The 20,240-nt window shown below is 36.3% G+C and overlaps 1 protein-coding gene across 2 annotated transcripts in view; it reads right to left on the bottom strand.

Annotated features, from left to right (window-relative positions):
* gabrb2a (gamma-aminobutyric acid type A receptor subunit beta2a) overlaps nt 1-20,240 on the bottom strand; it is a 46,162-nt gene that overhangs the window by 14,961 nt on the left and 10,961 nt on the right. For both annotated transcript variants that reach the window (XR_014031354.1, XM_081382618.1), the window contains exons 4-5: nt 13,792-14,012; nt 5,338-5,420 (exon numbers count right to left, since the gene is read on the bottom strand). Coding sequence is in view for 1 of the 2 variants with exons in the window: in XM_081382618.1 (XP_081238744.1) it covers nt 5,338-5,420; nt 13,792-14,012 (304 nt within the window). In the remaining variant the exon portion in view is untranslated. The remainder of the gene's footprint in view (nt 1-5,337; nt 5,421-13,791; nt 14,013-20,240) is intronic.

The following is a 20,240-nucleotide window of genomic DNA, read 5'->3' on the forward strand; positions in this document are numbered from 1 at the left end:
AATCGCATTAACCGTGTTGAAGTTAGTTATGAGCAAAAAATATATTTTACATATAAAAAATAAATGTGCATATTTAGCATATTACATATACTACACATTAAATGCATATTCCTTTGACTGTTTTCCACTCTCACTTCAATTCAACATGCTTTGGGCCATGCTCAATTCAATTCAAATGTACACTCATGGAATAAAAGTGAGCCGATTCTTAAATGAAAAAAAACGCCCTGAAGAGAAGAGGATGGAATGAGTTGAAGTGGGAAAAGAGACAGGAATGGAGGGATAGAGCGAGAGAAAGAGGGAGAAACAGAATACTGCGCAATGTGTTAGTAGCTGAAGGAAGCCAGGCCTGACCCTCACTGTTTTTGTGCTGCTTAACGCTTCTGGCAACTTAATGATCAAACGGAGTCAGCCTGTGCCTGAGCATCACATCACAGCGCTGTAATCCATGACTCCAGGGACGCAGATAACACACTGAGAAGACCTCTCATTCTTCTCCTATGTCTCGCACTTTTTATTACAAGAAAAATTGCGTTACACACAATTACAGGCAATAATGACAAAATAGAAAGCCCATTCATCTTGATAAAGAGGGAGATGATTAGCTTTTGTTATGGCTGTAAATGCATAATTTACCATTGCTGTCATGGCACAGCTGAACAACCACATCATCTGTGTTTAAAGGTCCTGGCATCAGATGGGTCTGGCTGAGAGATAACCGATTAGCGGTTGAACCTATGTTTTTAACATACTTTTCTATTTGGTCAGTTGTGTTAGGGTTTACAGATCAATGGCAGCACTTCTACAGAACAGAACCCGACAACACTATTAAACCACTGTGCGTTCGACAAGAAACAACATTGTAAACAGGTAGAGTGACTTACTTAATGCATTGCCTACATAAATTATTCAGCTGTTTACCTAATAGCCAATCACTCTCAAGAGCGTAGCATTTTAAGCTTAAAGGGATAGTTCACCCAAAAATTTAAATTAGCCCATCATATACTCACCCTCAAGTCATCCTATGTGTATATGACATTCTTCTTTCAGACGAATACAATCGGAGTGATATTAAAAAAAATGTCCTGGCTCTTCCAAGCTTTATAATGGCAGTGAATGGCCGTTTCTGTTTTGAAAGTCCATAAAAGTGCATCTATCCATCATAAAAGTGCATCTATCCATCATAAAAGTGCATCGATTCATCATAAAACTGCATCTATCCATCATAAAAGTGCATCTATCCATCATAAAAGTGCATCTATCATCATAAAAGTGCATCTATCCATCATAAAAGTGCATCTATTCATCATAAAAGTGCATCTATCCATCATAAAAGTGCATCTATTCATCATAAAAGTGCATCTGTCCATCATAATAGTGCATCTATCCATCATAAAAGTGCATCTATCCATCATAAAAGTGCATTTATCCATCATAAAAGTGCATCTATTCATCATAAAAGTGCATCTATCCATCATAAAAGTGCATATATCCATCATTAAAGTGCATCTATCCATCATAATAGTGCATCTATTCATCATAATAGTGCATCTGTTCATCATAAAAGTGCATCTATCCATCATAAAAGTGCATCTATTCATCATAAAAGTCCATCTATCAATCATAAAAGTGCATCTATTCATCATAAAAGTGCATCTATCAATCATAAAAGTGCTTCTATTCATCACAATAGTGCATCTATTCATCATAATAGTGCATCTATTCATCATAATAGTAGTGCATCTATTCATCATAATAGTGCATCTATCCATCATAATAGTGCATCTATCAATCATAAAAGTGCTTCTATTTATCATAAAAGTGCATCTATCAATCATAAAAGTGCTTCTATTCATCATAATAGTGCATCTATTCATCATAATAGTGCATCTATTCATCATAAAAGTGCATCTATCAATCATAAAAGTGCATCTATCAATCATAAAAGTGCTTCTATTCATCATAATAGTGCATCTATTCATCATAAAAGTGCATCTATCAATCATAAAAGTGCATCTATTCATAAAAGTGCATCTATCAATCATAAAAGTGCTTCTATTCATCATAATAGTGCATCTATTCATCATAATAGTAGTGCATCTATTCATCATAAAAGTCCATCTATCAATCATAAAAGTGCATCTATCCATAATAGTGCATCTATCAATCATAAAAGTGCTTCTATTCATCATAAAAGTGCATCTATCAATCATAAAAGTGCTTCTATTCATCATAATAGTGCATCTATTCATCATAATAGTGAATCATAATAGCGCATCTATTCATCATAATAGTGCTTCTATTCATCATAAAAGTGCATCTATCAATCATAAAAGTGCTTCTATTCATCATAATAGTGCATCTATTCATCATAATAGTAGTGCATCTATCCATCATAATAGTGCATCTATTAATCATAAAAGTGCATCTATTCATCATAAAAGTGCATCTATCAATCATAAAAGTGCTTCTATTCATCATAATAGTGCATCTGTTCATCATAAAAGTGCATCTGTTCATCATAAAAGTCCATCTATCAATCATAAAAAAACATCTATTCATCATAAAAGTGCATCTATCAATCATAAAAGTGCTTCTATCCATCATAAAAGTGCATCTATTCATCATAATAGTGCATCTGTTCATCATAAAAGTTCATCTATCCATCATAAAAGTGCATCTATCCATCATAAAAGTGCATTTATCCATCATAAAAGTGCATCTATTCATCATAAAAGTGCATCTATTCATCATAATAGTGCATCTGTTCATCATAAAAGTGCATCTATCCATCATAAAAGTGCATCTATTCATCATAAAAGTGCATCTATCCATCATAAAAGTGCATCTATTCATCATAAAAGTGCATCTATCAATCATAAAAGTGCTTCTATCCATCATAAAAGTGCATCTATTCATCATAAAAGTTCATCTGTTCATCATAAAAGTTCATCTATCCATCATAAAAGTGCATCTATCCATCATAAAAGTGCATTTATCCATCATAAAAGTGCATCTATTCATCATAAAAGTGCATCTGTTCATCATAAAAGTGCATCTATCCATCATAAAAGTGCATTTATCCATCATAAAAGTGCATCTATTCATCATAAAAGTGCATCTGTTCATCATAAAAGTGCATCTATCCATCATAAAAGTGCATCTATTCATCATAAAAGTGCATCTATCCATCATAAAAGTGCATTTATCCATCATAAAAGTGCATCTATCCATCATAAAAGTGCATTTATCCATCATAAAAGTTCATCTATTCATCACAAAAGTGCATATATTCATCACAAAAGTGCATATATTCATCACAAAAGTAATCCACATGGCTCTGGGGGGGTAAATAAAGGCCTTCTGAAGCGATGCGTTTGTGTAAGAAAAATATCCTTCTTTAAACCCTTAGAAAGTTTAGAAACTTTGAAAAGTGCAACTTATGCGAGTAATGCGACGTACTGCGACGTACTGCTGATATTTACGCTACGCCATGACGCACTACGCTACTTCTGACGTCACAAGTTGCGTAAGTTGCGCTTTAGGCGCAAGTAGACAGCGTATGGCCGTTTGGCCGGAAGCTAGAATTTTGTATAAATCTGAGTATTGGATGAAGCCAGATTAAAAATTCTCTTTTCATTGTGTTCACATATTAGATGGGAAAAAATTACAGAGGGATTTATGGATATCTACTTTTGTTATCCTGTAAATCAGAATATACTGTCAATAGCCTTAAAAAAATGATTTTCGCCATGTTTTTTGGAATAAAATGTTATATAAATCAGGCTAGGAATAATATATTACAAATCCCTTTGTAAATGTCTTCATAATATAACTAGGAACAAGACTGGAAAGTTTGGTGTATATATGTGCTACTGAAGTGCAGATTTCAGACTTGGAGTATGAGAAAAAAGTCATTTTGAGAAAATGGGCATTAAAGATTTATCATCAGCCAATGAGATCACGCATTCAGCCCTTTCACTTTCACGATTGGTTGTTGATAAAAAGGAAATGACCATATTTGGATCCGACAGGATTGTACAGGAGAGAGAGAGCTTTCCAGCGGTGCATGTGATGACAGGGAGCAGCAACATGTTGATTAAGTACGCCAACTTTTGTTGAATTTATGAGAAATCTACAGACGCAAACCGACAAAGTGTAGTAAAATAAAGACCTAAATGTGTATTTCTGACTTTTTTTCACCACAAGTCTGAAAGAAGACATGTTATTGAAGACAAATATCCAAAAATCTCAAAATTGACCAGTAAAAAAAAAAAAACGAGGTTTTTGCCTGCCGTGTCTCGTCTTAAATATGGATACTTTTCTTACACTAACGCATCGCTTTACTTCAGAAGGCCTTTATAAACCCCCGGAGCTGTGTGGAGCACTTTTATGATGGATAGATGCACTTTTATGATGGATAGATGCACTTTTATGATGGATAGATGCACATTTATGAGGGATAGATGCACATTTATGAGGGATAGATGCACTTTTATGGACTTCAAAACAGAAACGCCATTCACTGCCATTATAAAGCTTGGAAGAGCCAGGACATTTTTTAATATAACTCTGACTGTATTCGTCTGAAATAAGTATGTCATATAGGATGGCTTCAGGGTCAGTAAATCATGGGCTAATTTTCACTTTTAGGTGAACTATCCCTTTAATGTTACATAGTAGTTACAGTGTTGCATAAAAATGAAATTACATTTGTGATTATATTATTATTATCAATATATAATAATAATAAAAATAATACCATTATATTTATGGCATAAACACAAATTATTAATAAAAAAACTTTAATATAATATAATATAATATAATATAATATAATATAATATAATATAATATAATATAATATAATATAATATAATTATAAATATTTATATATGTATATATATGTTATTATTATTACATATTTTATTGTTTTTAATAATATTTTTTCATTATTATGTGAAAAATCATTTTTCATTATTATAATAAAAATAAAAAAAAATAAAAAAAAAATAGTTCAACATGAAAATAAATGCTAGAAAAATCCTGAAAACAATATCAGTTGACCTCTAGTCATGGCATAAATACAAATTATTAACAAAAAAACAACAAACAAACTACTTCATAATAATACAACAGTTTATACATTATTACTATTATAAACAATAATATTATAATGACATATTTTATTGTTTTTAATAATTTTTCAGAATATTGTTTTTAAAAACACTATCGGTTGACCTCTAGTCAGGGTGATGATGAAAAACAGATGCATGGATCTGGTCCAGTGAGAGGATCTGAGCTGGGTCAAGAAGGATAAAAAGGTGCAACACTCACAGCTCTCGATCTCCAACGTGCAGTTCTGCTCATCCAGCGGGTATCGCCTCAGGTCCATCATACAGGCAGCGGTGGTGGTGATCCTGAATGCAAAGCAGAGACAAGGGACTGTGGGGATTACTGACGCTTCTCAAGGACAACCGAGACAAGGCAGGGCAAGAGCAACCCTCCATCTATATAATCAGACCAGTCTCACATCTAAAGCTCAGAGTGACATGGAAAAGACTGGTGGGCCACAGCCTGCAAATGGTTTGCAGATCTGTTTGGAGTCGGATGCTGTCGAGAAAAATTGTGCTATTCTATAAATGTATTCTATAAAATAAAAGGTTTAATGAGCAAGTATGGAAGAAGTTTTGATGTTCACTTCCAAATGCCATAATCTGTGGTGGACAAAGTCCTCATTACCTGAAGTCTTTTGAGGCTGACCCAACTGCTGCAGCATTTTCACAGGAAATTAAAAAGAGGTCTGCAAACTAAAATTTAATAGATGTCCCTGAACTTCATGTGGGTTGTTAAAACTTAATCTGGAGAACTGCTTATCGTTAATAATTTAGCTCACAATTCAATTCGAGAGCCTTTTACATGAATTCCGCAATGGACGGGAGTGCAACTTTGTTTTTTAGGGCGGCTTTTTCTTTTTGGCAGAGAAATGTGAAAGTATCCACCCTGGTTTTAACCAAATTGATTAGGAAATGACATTTAAAAGAGCAAGAACAAAATCCATTTAAGGTTGGCGTGAAACAGAAACTGCAATAGTCTTTTCTTCCCTATTGTGATGAATATACGAGTGAAACGGTTTCTGGAATTAGGGAAAAATGTAGGGTGGTACTTGATTTGGTCCTGGGGAATAGTTTGGATCGTAGGAAGTTGGGCGTTCTGAATGATCTGAATCTGAATGCCAGTTTGCAGTCAGTTGAGGAGGGTATTTAGTCCCACCCTCCGCCGAGACACGCATAATGAGGAGAAGAGATGCCGTTTGGAGCATGAATTTTAAAATAATGATGTGCATAGATAAATCATTTATAATAAGCACTGCAACATTCTGTGTAAAAAAAAAAAAAAAAGAAAAAAAAAAAGAAGAATTGTCCATTTTGATTTCATGGTGACTTTAACATGTCACAATCATTTTACACTTGATTTTGTGGCATTTTAGAGTTTCAAAGTTAATTAAGTAATTAATTAAAAAAAAATTCAAATATTTTAATGAGTAACATTTCTGTCAATTGACCTTCCTCAGGCTTACAATACACATAAGGTGTGAGACTTTTGTGTATCATTGTACATTTGGGTGTAGAATTGAATTTTCGTTTGTTCCTTTCGTAATTGAAGTTGTGGTGATAATTATTACTGACAGCTGATTGTACTCTTCTCAAATGTGCTTGCATTTTGTATGTTTTTGGAAGGTTAATTTAAACAAAACATTGCTCATTAAAATATTTTAATTATATTTATTACATGGCTTGGTTGAATTCCAATGTAGAATGCGGTCTGTTATTTCTTGACAAGTATAACACACCGTTGCCATGAAAAACAGAGCGTTGCTATGGACGCGGAACGGACTATTTTCTTTAACGGAAGCAATACAATCGTTTTTAAATCAATAAACTCCTTTTTAAATCAATATTTTGTGTCAAATTATTTATTTATTTTGAAGGTAGCCATGTAATAAGTGGGATAATGTATAGCGAGGCGGTTGTTATAGCGAATAACAACCCCTTCAGGCTGATTCAAGTAAGGGTTAATGCCCGACGAGGTGTCCATTATCAGGTATTAATGGACGACGGCGTCACGGCGAGGCCGGTTGCCTCCGCCGAAGTCCATTAATACCTGACAATGGACACCTCGTCGGGCATTAACCCGCTTATACCATGGTCACTTACGAAAGAAAGAAATATTTAATCAATTAATAATACTTTAATGTGTTTTAGAGTAAAAATCGTGAGGGTTTTTATTTATTAAGTCGAGCGCACTATTTAATATCTCCCGTATACAGGCGTTGCCAAGCAACATGGCCACAGCGACCCGACTGCAGCAGTTGATCAGTGAGTTTGAGCCAGCGCAATCATTTAGAACTGTCATCAGGAAAATTGACGGGATGCCTTTCCTAGGTGTACATTATCACTTTTTAACGGACACCCTGCAGCCAATCAGAATCGAGTATTCACCCAGACCATGGTATAAGTCCCGTTAAGCCTGTCGGGGTTGTTATTCGCTATAACAACCGCCTCGCTATACATTATCCCTAACATATTTTTCTAGCTAATATTGCAACGTACAATCATCCAACGCACCTATGACTGATTCAGGTGTGCGAGGCACTATATATTTTTTGAATTTTTGTGGGTTGCAATTTTTAATCATCCAGTCAGCATTGTCAGCATGTAGTGAGAACAAGCCTCATCTCTTTCTTTGTTCACAACGCTACGGTCATAAATCAGCATGCTAAAAACATCAACACTCTGGAGATTCCTAGTGCACCAGTCGGCAATCACAATTCCACAGGAAGCGTGGTGGAAGTACTGGGAGCTCTGGGAAATCAGGAAATTAGGCCAAGATGGCAGAGGTAAAAATAACAGGCTATTTATAGGTTGCTACATCATCAGCAAAAAGTCTCTGTGCATTTCTGATGTCTAAAAGATGGATAGATTAGAGAGATATTGGTCCCTCTAGCTGATGAGGTTTGGTGTCTGTGGAAGTGTGTTGTTGGAAAGCTGTGAGAAGAGTTAGTGGTGGAGAGACACATGGAGCCTCGATGTCCCTCAAGTTGATCAGCCTCATGATAACTTCCTCTTTCTCTCGTTCTCTCTCTCTTAACATTGTTAACCCTTACTCAATCTCTGAACCCCTCTTTTATCTTCTCCGTCTCTTTCCATCTTCCGCCTTTCTTTCACTACATACAGTACGTCTCTTTTTCTCTGTGCTAGGGAAAACCATTGGCTGTTGTATCGGGGGAAATTTATAACAAACTAAATTTCATTAATCATAAATAAGCTAGAATGATGATGCTTATTCAGCACATGCTCAATTCGGTTTTCCATCCATCTAAGAACAACCGATTATACACTACCATTTAAAACTTTGGGATTAGTGCATTTTTTTATTGTTTTTTGAAAGAAATTAATACTTTTATTCAGCAAGTATGCATTTAATTGATCAAGTGACATAATAGACATTGTTAATGTTTCAAATAAATGCTGTTCTTTTGAACTTGCTATTCATCAAACAATCCTGAAGAAATGGTTTCCACAAAAATATCAAGCAACAACTGTTTTCAACACTGATAATAAAAAAAAAAATATATATATATTTCTTGATCAGCAAATCATCATATTAGAATGATTTCTGGAGGATCATGTGACACTGAAGATAAGATATATTTTTGTAAACAGGATTTAATTTTTTAATTCCCACTTAAACTTTTCATTTAAACACATTATTCAGCTAAAATAAATAGTACCATATAAAGGAGAAAACAAAGCAAATATATAACTGCTTATTAAAGCAATGACATCATAACCCAGATGTGTGAGCTTATGTGAAAGTAGGTTAATATCATTATTTGTCAGGTGTTATAAACTGCCCCCAACCACACCAAATACTCCGGCTTCTTCTATTAAATCTGAAATTATAAACTAGTCTTTCTCATTATGAGTCTATTAACTGTATACTGTACTTTTGCCAAAAATAGATGCTTATTTAACTAAAAGTTCATAGGTATATTTGTAGTAGTCTGCGAGTTGGGAAGAAAAACTTAAAAATAGATTTTGCTCTCAGTCTCTCTTTCTCATCTCTCAGTTCTCTGCTCTCTCTCTCTCACGGTGACCTGCTGCTTACTGGTTGATTTGTATCTGGCTGAAGAGGGCTTGGCTCAATATATTAAGAGCAGAAGGAAGCTAGGCCTGACCCTCACCGGTTTAGTGCCGCTTAACGCCTCTGGCAGCTTGTATCAGCTTGAAAAGGGTCTGATGAATAAAAGTCGGAGATGTTTACTCTATAGTGCCATTAGACTGCTACTTCCCTGCACTGAAACCCACCGACACTGTGGTCTTCTCCTCCGCATACATTCAAGACCGCTTTCTTCACCAACACACTAAACTTCATGAATCCACCCATCTATCATGGCCGGGCTGCAGCACTACGGTTTCCCCGTGCAAAACACAGGTTCATGTAAGGGTTGGGTACAGACCCCAAGGCATCATGTGTACCTTTATTCCAAACGACCTTGTTTACTAAGGCCCGCGCTGCAACACACAACGCAGGGGTTCTGACTAAATTACACTGAGGGTGGCAAGAGGACGCGCTGAAAACGCTGCAGTGAAAATCTTAGTCCCGAACTGGATCAAGGATTTCATACACTGAATTACTAGAATGGGATTTTCAAAAAGTGCAGTGAATGCTTGGATGGGGAAAAATGGTCTGTAATTTATATATAACAATTGGTTGGAAAGGGATGGGCTGACAAATGAGAGGACTTGGTGACATCTGAAGACATGGAATGTAATTTCAGAGGCGGAGCACATTTTGATGAGAGATTAAAGACACATTTTTTCTTTAGATAAATAATAATGTGCACATACTAACTCGGAATGTGACTTTTTCCTGTAAAGCATAGCATTAGCAACGCCAAGGTCATGTGTTGAATTCCTAGGGAATGCATGAAGTAGGGGGATGCACAGATATGAACATTTTGGCCGATACCGATAACCGATAATTCTTCATATTTGAAAGCTGATAACCGATATATTGGTCGATAAATCCAAATCCAATTTTTGAGACCCTGATAACAAAACCCAAAGTCTCACCATTAAAAGCCATGTGAAGTGTCTCAGATGAAGGAAATAATCCATTATTTATCATTAAACATATATATTTATCATTAACATTAGCCGCTTTCCGACCAAGTAGTTACAGGAACTTAGTTCTAGGAACTGTCCACTTCTAAACAGTTCTAAGGACTACTCTCCCCCAAACTCGGTTTTGCTGTTTGCGTTCGCACTGGCCAAGTGGCCATAGGAACTGGTAGGAGGGGTAAGGGAGTGACGCAAGCACGGTGACTTTTATTTTGAAGGCGCGACGGACCTTTATTTTGGCGGCGCTGAGAACGCCAGAGCAAACAATGCTCGCATTCTCTGTGTTTATTAGTTAGCGATCTGTCTAACACAGTACTGTTTAATATGTTATTAGATAGAACTGTTATAGAAAGTAGACAGTATATGAAAAAAGGTTATTAGCCTACATAATCATGTTTGGCTTGGTCCCCTCAAAGTTGCGTTGGATTTTCTCTTCAGCATAAAGGTTTAGAGACCCACCTATCACCGTTTTCCATGTTTGTATAGTTAGTTTATGGAGTAAATATATAGGCTATAATCTGTGTGTTTACATTCTAGCTGTTTTAAAAATGGCGGGTGCTGGTGTTCCGCGTGCGTTCGGCCAATCAGCGAACACTAACGTCACGGGTAGTTCCTATAGTGCTGGTTTAGACCCTACTCTGAAGTAGGACCTAAATTAGTTCCTACAAATTGAGTTCCTAGAACTAAAACCGTTCCTAGTTCCTGCGGTGCGAACACGCCGACATCCGGGTACTATAGCCAATAGTTCTAGGAACTGTGAAAAGGTTCCTCCGGTCGGAAAGCGGCTATTAAAGATGAACATATCGGCCGATACTGATATGGTGGCCGATATATCGTGCATTCCCAGCATGAAGTGATAAAATGTATACCTTCAAAGCATAATTTTTTTTTTTTTATTAAATAGGGTCAATTTAGAGTTCATGTTGAATTTACCCACTGAAGATATGTTTTTAAACATAAATTTAATTTGCAGAAGCTTTTCTTATAGTGAAAAGCAAAGAAGGCAAGTGTCACATTAAGATCAGAGTGTTTACTTTTATATATTTTATAATATATTTAATATATATTTCTTTGGTGATCCTGCTAAGCCACTATTGACAGAATGGGAGATAAAGTGCAAGAGAAGTACGTGGTATTGAATTCTGCAGAAAGTTCAGCAATTTTCCTTTCAGTGCTGAATGTCCTATCTGAGTTTTCCTGCTGCACTGGTATTCACCCACCTTTACACAGAAAGACAGCACAGGAATGTGTGATTACACACAAAATAAATTATTGCTGGATATAAATAGAAGCTGTCCTATTCTGCCCTTAGACATCTTCAAGTCTCTTGAAAAAAAAATAACACCAGCCGATGCACTTCACCTCCATATAATAGGCAACCTTTCTGTAAATGAGAAATAATGATCATGTCTCCATTTTATTGTGTGGCTCATCCACTATAAATTAGATGGTAAACAGAACACCTCTTCTTCTCTCAGTCACCAAGTGTAGTCATTTAGATTTGCTTAAGTCCATTATATCCCAAATTAGTCAATTGCATTTAGACAGAAGTGCACTGGAACGCTTCTTAATTGGGCCTAGTACATAGACTTGCTGAACACCTCATATTGTTTGTATACCGAGTTATGTTGTGCTCCAAAATGCTGTGAATGTGACACATCGCAACACAATAAGCCAATAACTTCTAAAACCCTACTTGCAATGTTAGTTTAATTCAGACTAAGTCATTACTAACACTTTACTTAAGGCCTTTATGTATAATACATTATAATATATATAATTCATTAATTATGCCTTGTAATGCACCATATAATGCATTGTATAATCTCATGAATAATTATAACCACATTTATAATACATTATAACACTTAGCTACTCAATCTTACATCTTTGGAAAGTATAATGCATTAAAACACATGACAAACACCCAATTTCAGATGCAACAAGGAATCTGCTAATATTATAAAGCATTTTAACTTTGGTTACAACTATTTATGAAAAGATATAATGCAGTATAAATGTACATTATGAATACCTTTATATTGCATAAAGGCTTGAAGTTAAGTGTTACCAAGTCATTGTGTTTACATTTCAATGAACGAGTTTAGTCTCAGCCTAAGATAGCACTTACTGTTTTATATACATTCCACACAAAAGCAGAAAGCATATTCTCAGGAATAAAGGCATACGGTCTTTTTAAACAAAGTAGTGTTTAAAAGAGTTTACTATAAAGGTACTGTATGTTTTTGAGAAAGAACTAATGACTGAATTGAACGATGCTCAGAGTTTGTTTGAGGCGTCCAGTAGCAAGGAAAATAGATACATAAAATACATATCACTTTGGGGTTTTTTGTGTCTAAGCAGGTGATTTATGGCCAGAATAAACCGCTATGTGAATCAAGAAAAAATGTATACTGTACTATGCATCAAAGACAGTTTCCAAACAATAACAGATGAAATATATGAAACTAAATGAATATGAAAATGTCTAAGGCATAGAAAATGTTTTGACATTAGCCCATTACACAGACTGCTAAGCTGTAAAATGATTCAGTTGTTGTATTATGACTTGGAAATTGTATTCAAGCCTGTGTATTTTCATCTCTTGGCCGGTGTCTGCATTATTGGTTGAAGTCTTTTAGGAGCAAGATAATCAGATCTACCTGCCTGTGCTAAATTTTCAGACTGGGCTCTCGCAGACAGTTATAGAAGGGCACTGTTATTTTCTTCTTCTCCTGGTAATTGAGGAACATGCTTTGGCAGGCTTAGTGGAGCAGGGCACCTAGACGGACAACACACCCCCACTCACCACAAACACACACTCACAAACGCATTTACAAACCCAAAGAACCCCATCTTCCAACACTCTTTTATGTCAAACTGCAACAGAGCACAGATTCTCACTAAATTTCAAATGTCACAAGAGAGAACGCTCTATTACTGCCTCCTCAACACATGCTCACACACACACACACTCGTGTGGCCGCAGCCGGCGCTGTCTCACATAGGAAAGTCTCCATTGACAAAGCAGCGCGCTGGCAGTCCCAGCAGCAATGTTCTGCGGGCCAGGTCACGGCACTCTCACACATTCCCATCAATGTTTCATCATGTGCATTTAGTGTTTCTGCACGCATTCTCCCTTTTGGGTTATGTAAAAAAAAAAAAAAAAAGCTTATGTAATTGGGCACTTACATAATGAAGCGTTATAAATTATATTTATTGATTTTGCTAGCTTAATAAGAGTGAATTATCTGCTGCAATGCAGATTTTTAATTTTTAAGCACTCTTCTGATAAGGACGCTGCTGTCAGGCTGAGGAACAGAAAGCACAATATGCAGCTTTGGAATTAGCAACAACAATTTCATCCCTTCTAAACATAGACACCGATGTTGAGTCATTTACACCGGCATAATGCAATCAGCAGCGAGAGAAAATAAAAACAGGCCTCAGAACATGTCGTGAGCGCGTTATGTGGGTGGATTGCAAATAGTTTGCACCAGCGCTCGGATAGAATTATGAGAGGAGTTAAACGACCTCTGCCGAACGTGATTACCGGTCAGCTTCAGGTCGATAACGACAATGAAAATGACCTCAATGGACGTACCTTAATCCGTACAGCACGGTGCCATCGGGGTGCAGGCGTATCATTCGGTTCTTGACTGTCACTCCGTGAACGAAGGATTTCTTATCGTTGAGGAAGTAGGTGTCGGGCACCCAGAGCTGGTCGGCGACGCGGTTATCCAAGGTTAGATTCAGAGGGATCTCGGTGTAAGACAAGCGCTTGTCTCGCCAAGCTTGCTGGAAATACATGGTCAGAGTGTAGTCCTACAAATAAGAGGAAAATTAGGATAATTAGGAAAAGTGGAAGAATGGTTGGGAGGATCATAAAGAATCATTTTCACGCATGAATCGTCTCCTCTGAGTCCTTAAATTCAGTGAAAGTCTTTAGGATGTGCTGGAGGAGACTTTACAGAGCGCTGGACTCTTGCATTGTCAATACAAGATGTATTGACAATGTTCAAATGGATGTTTGCACAGTTTCCAGGTTAAGTGTATATGGGCATCTGCCTTACACTATCAACAGGCAACCAACACTATCATATTTTTGTATGCTTTACATCAATATTTAATATTAATATTTCAAACCACACTGTAATTAATATGTAAGTATTTAATATTAAAATTTAAAACCACAATGTAAAAAGTGGTAACCTGCAAATGTTACTTTAAGGAGCTTTTCCCACCTGATCTAATCCTTTAGTTTTCTTGGTGTATCTTATTCGAAACAATAAAAGCTCAACGTTCAAACGTTCAAAAGCTCGTAAAATTTTCTTATTCAGTTAATTTGATCAAAAATTCAGTAAAAGCAGTAATATTGCGAAATATTATTACACCTTAAAATGTTCTATTTTTCTATGTATAAAAATGTTTTTAAATCATTACCCTGGATCACAAAAACCAGTCACATGTCGCACGGATATATTTGTGGCAATAGCCAACAATACATTGTATGGGTCAAAATTATAGATTTTTCTTTTTTGTCAAAAATCATTAGGATATGAAGTAAAGATCATGTTCTATGAAGATATTTAGTAAATTTCCTACCATAAATATATTTAAAAAACATTTTTTTGTGTTTGAGTGAACGCAGCATAAATCGCAAACATAACTGTAAAACTTTTAAGGCGATTATCTCAATGTTTAGATTTTTTTGCACCCTCAGATTCCAGATTTTCAAATAGCTGTATCTCTGCCAATATTGTCATATCCTTACAAACCATACATCAATGGAAATTTATTCAGCTTTCAGATGATGTATAAATCTCAATTTCAAAAAATTGACCCATGTGACTGGTTTTGTGGTCCAGGGTCACATATGTTGCTCAAGAAACATTCTGTATTATTAATTATCAATGCTGAAAACGATTTGGCTGCTAAATATTTTTGTGGAAACAGTAACACTTTTTTTCAGGATTCTTTTGATGAATAGAAAGTTTAAAAGAACAGCATTTATCTGAAATAGAAATGTTTTGTAACTTGTCACTTTTGATCAGTTTAATGTGTCCTTGCATAAGTGTAAAAAAAAAAAAAAAAAGTAAAAGTATGAATGTCTTTAAGAAAAAAAAAATCTATACCGACCCCAAACCTTTTAATAGCAGTGTAGGTTGATAATATTTTTTATTTTGAATTAATTCATTTAGATGTTACCACATGAAGCATTTTATGACGTTTTTGGTCACAAGTCTCATCAAGTTGCCTATAAAATAACAACTTCAATAGTACAGTAACAAGAACATTTATTATCTATTTCATTAGTTACTACTAACTGTTGTTAAGCTGTTTTTATTAGCAGTCGCCTTCTTTCAGATCATTAGTCAACAAATTTTCGGTAAACACCGCAGACGGTGGCAGGCACGCAGATGCACCTTTTAATTTAACTCAGCTGAGTGCTCGCTAAAACTGCCTCAGTCACAAATCACTTTGCGTTTCAAGTCATTACAAGTTCGTTCCGATTTGGATGTGACCAAAAGTGATGATGTCCGAGCGTGCGTGAGTTGTTTACTCTGTAATTAGCCCATCCATTTTCACCAGTTTGACACATTCAGGCCGATTTTTTGACTGGCTGCAATCATGATAGGCTGGCATTTTCGCATCGACAGTGTAATCAGCCAATCACAGCGAAGCGTCAGCTGTTTGTTTATTTTTAAAAACAGCTTTACACACTATTTGAGCTTATACTTTGTAATGTTTCTCGTTTTAATTCTGTACAGTCGATCATTTTCTCATCCGAACTGTTTTTGAGCAGGCACTTATCCCATGCCTCCTGGGATTAAAAGCCCCTGATTTTATCTTGGGTTTGTTTTGGGAGTGCTTTGGATGCGTTTATCAGCGTGGCCAGAGGATGAGGGGGCAGTGGGCTGGCTGAACGGTGGCAGGCAGTTTCTAGCCCCATATTTATCTCTCCGTGCTTCTCCAGCAGTGACCTGTGAGGGAACTCTTAAAACCGGCAATCGTCTTCTGCCAAAAATAACCAGCACACTTGATAAAGTTACTCTCAGGCATTAAAGGACAAACCCTCCCTCTGATTCAAAAGCCGCTGGAAGAACCAGCTGTGACTCACACTGTCCTGCGTGTGCACTTTCAAACAGCCACTTCAGCATGAGCAAACACACGCTAAACACACCTGCACACACACACGCCCCAATTCCCCATGACATATCCCGTACGCATACACACTGCCCGGCAGTAGCTGTTTGGATTTAAATAGGCAAATGCTTATGCAAAGCTTCATGCATGTTAAATGTTTGGCAACAGTTACATCACAACATTTATTTCCATCAAGAGGTGCATCAAATTTTTGGTCCAGATCTTGTATTGACAATGCAAGACTCCAGCGCTCTGTAAAGTCTCCTCCAGCACATCCCAAAGACTTCCACTGAATTTAAGGACTCAGAGGAGACGATTCATGTGTGCAAATGATTCTTCATGATCCTACCAACCATTATTACACAATCTGAGCCTGATGAATCTTGACATTGCCATCCTGGAATATGGCCATGATGTGTCTTCCTACATAGAGTGTGTAGCTTTTCATTTCTTAAACAACCATCAGTTTGAGTTAGAAGAACTGTAGGCAAACATATTACATGCTAGAAACATAATAACCACTGCAATAATGATCCAATCACAGACTCTTAAGCATTTGCCTATTTAAAACAAACAGTGACCAGGCAGGGCAGTGTATAATACCACTACTTCACTACTTCTAGTTTTTGCACAACATTTCTGTTACTCATTTTTGGTATTTTCTGGAAATTATTATTTAAAGAGGACCAATTATGCTTTGTCACTGTTTATGCTGTTTGAGAATGAAAAAGGTTTAAAAAGTTACAAAGTCACTCCAAAGGGAGTTATTCTCTATATCAGTCAGCAGTGTTTCTGAACTCCCTGAAACGCCTCGATTGTGGTCTTGAGCTTTCTTCCAGGAATGAACACGTCACAATATTCCTCATTTAAATAATTCCCACCCAAGGCACATGCAAAATAAAGGGGTGGTTGAGTTGAGTTAGAAATGTTGAAACTGGTGGTTATTATGGAGTGACATTTCCAAAATACGCTCAAAGCGGTCGACAAATCACAACAACCAATCAGAGCACATTGCGCTTTTCGAAAGGAGGGGCTTCACAGAGACAGAACTAAACAGAGCGTTACTGACAGACTGGGAAGAGAGGTGCTGCAACAATGTCAAATATCTGAAAATAATGTGTTTTTTCAATGTTCAAGCACAAAAACGTATTCTAGTGAACATCAAAACCAAAATCAAGGCACTGAAATAGGACCTAATACGGCCTCTTTAAAAAGAACAATCCTTTATGGAACTTTTCTGATAAGAAAATCCAAATACATAAAAATCCAAATTATTGATGATAAAGATATGACTACATAAAGCTTGAATGAGCATGCAGATGGTCCATAGCCAGTGGTAGCTTGGCTCACATAATTCCCTCCGATCTTTAGCATCTGTCATTATGCATTGAGTGTGTTAAAGCCGGTGCTGAGCATCTACACTGCAGGTTTCCCTCAGGAGAAGCAGCTGATGCCTTGGGCGACAGAGTCACTTTAGCCACCTCAAACCCTTAGAGAGATAGTTCACTCATAAATGAACATTTTTACTCACTCTCATGTGCTTCCCAACCCAACAGACTCTATATAAGGCTCTCAATAGTCTTTCTTGTGTGGAACATCACAGATGATATTTGAGAAATATGTTTTTGTACATTCAATTCAAAGTCAAAGTGTACAAAAATTGTTTTGTTACCAACTTTTTTCAAAAAACGTATTTCGTGTTCCACAGAAGAAAGAATGTCTCACAGTTTGGACTGACATAAGGGTGAGCAAATTATTATAGAATGTTCATTTTTGGGCGAACTATCTCTTACTGAGACATTCTATTATTAAATTCCACAGATAAATGTGTTACAATGCATTATTTACGCTCATGTCGTTTCAAACCGTATTCACTTAAGGTGTATTCCATTCGACCGTAAATGCTCTGCGAAGTGGGTTTCACAGGGTTTTCCGTCACCTTAAGTAAGATTGCAACGCCATAGAGAATTAGGGAACATCGAAACATCACGTCACAGGAAATTTACACACCAGTAATTGCACATCATTCCAGCACTTGAAGTTTGACTAAAATAAACGCAGTAAAAATGATTTGAGGCTTCAGCATTTTTATTGAGTTTAATTAGTCCCAGGTGTGGTTTGTACACGGTTGTTTGCGGGTATAAAGTGTGCCAGATGTGACAGTTACAATCCAACTATTATGATTACAGTTATATAAGGGGAAAAAACACATTTAATATAACGGAATTATGTTTATTTTCATTGCAAGAGACATTTATCATTCCGTTTAGCATTTACAAATTTATTAAGTATACTAATAATAACTTAATATTTATATAAAAACACATGTATGTGTTACATATTAAATGAAAGTATGGTAATTTATATTACATTTTTTTGCAGAAGTATATTATGTTATCATGCCTCAAACGTCTCTAATATGTGCACTATATTGGTGTTTGATGGGTTTTATTACACATTTTATAAAGTGGACTGGAATCCTGTAACTCGGAACGCAGCTTTATATTCCTTTGTGCAAAACAAAAAGAGGCGTTTTGAAGAATATTTATGCTGCTCTCAAATACAAGTGAATGGGAACCAGCATCTTTCAAAACACAATAAAAGCACCATAGGCCCTGTTTACACCTGGTATTAAGAAATGTTTTCGTCAACCTGATCACAAGCAGACGGTATAAATAGGGTCTAAAACGTTTTGAGCTTGTCCACTTTCGATCCCTTCCAGAGGTAGTCGAAAACGCATTCAACCGGATTGCTTTCATTGTATAAACGCTCATGTGGTCAAATGTGTGAACAGCCACAAAAGACCATCTACTCTCCGACTACTGACCTAATGCGTACACATTAGTGGGAAGTGCGCTAGCCAGACGGGATTTAAACTTTGTCAGGAAAGACCCAAGTTTAGTTTGAAGACGAAAAACATACCAAGCACAATGTTCTCTCACCATTCCTGATTTCTAACACACACTCACAGCGTTCGGCGGAGTCTTGCGGCTGTCAGAGCTGAAACGAAAGCTGCTGCTCTCTGTGTGTATGTAAATTGAGTGAGCTTTTTTCATCCATTTGATCAAAAGATCTGAAAAAGCCCATACATTTACCCACCCATAGACCCTCCCCTCGAAGAAATCAGGACAGAAGTGGTTGAAAGTGGACAAAAGAGACGGATTAAAACACCAGGTGTAAACAGGAAAGTGTCTCCCTCCTCTACTCGTGATCCGATTGACCAAAACACATCTTAATGAACCATAAAAGTGATCTTGTGCCCTATATTTCACATCTTGAGAAGTCAAACAATAGTTGTGTGAGGTAAAGACCATGAAATATACATTAACCATGAAATATACATTTCATGTATAATTCATGGTTACAACAAGCCAAATTTGAATATGAACAATATTCAAATCGCATTAATGAGGTACATTTTGAGTCTGTTCCTTACCGAAAAAAAAAAGTACCCAAGATATAAGGACCATTTTATATTTGGAACTTGACAAACCCAGTCATGAGCAACATGAACATTCTGCTAAAAACTCCTTTGTTTTCCATGGAATGAAGATCACTCATGTTTGAAACAGCATAAGGGTGAGGGCATTATCAACAGAATTGTATTTTTGGATAAACTATCCTTTTAAGAAACCATGAAGATTTGTGCTATGCATGAAGATATGTTTTGATGATATTTATGCCTAATGGTATTCAGCCATTCTGAGCTTTTTCATGGTGTTCCAGTTGAGTAATGAAGTACAATAAAATAAGACTGCATATGTTAATGTATTACAGTTATAAATCATATGAGGGGGGACGGCAGAAAAATGGAAAAAACTTTCTGAGGATTAACATTTTGAGAAAAGAGGTTAAATATACAGTTTTTTCCCGAGCGAAGTGTGGATGCCAGGGTACAGAATATGG

Source organism: Scardinius erythrophthalmus (genome assembly GCF_964197995.2).
Source record: "Scardinius erythrophthalmus genome assembly, chromosome: 13".
Classification (NCBI taxonomy): domain Eukaryota; kingdom Metazoa; phylum Chordata; class Actinopteri; order Cypriniformes; family Leuciscidae; genus Scardinius; species Scardinius erythrophthalmus.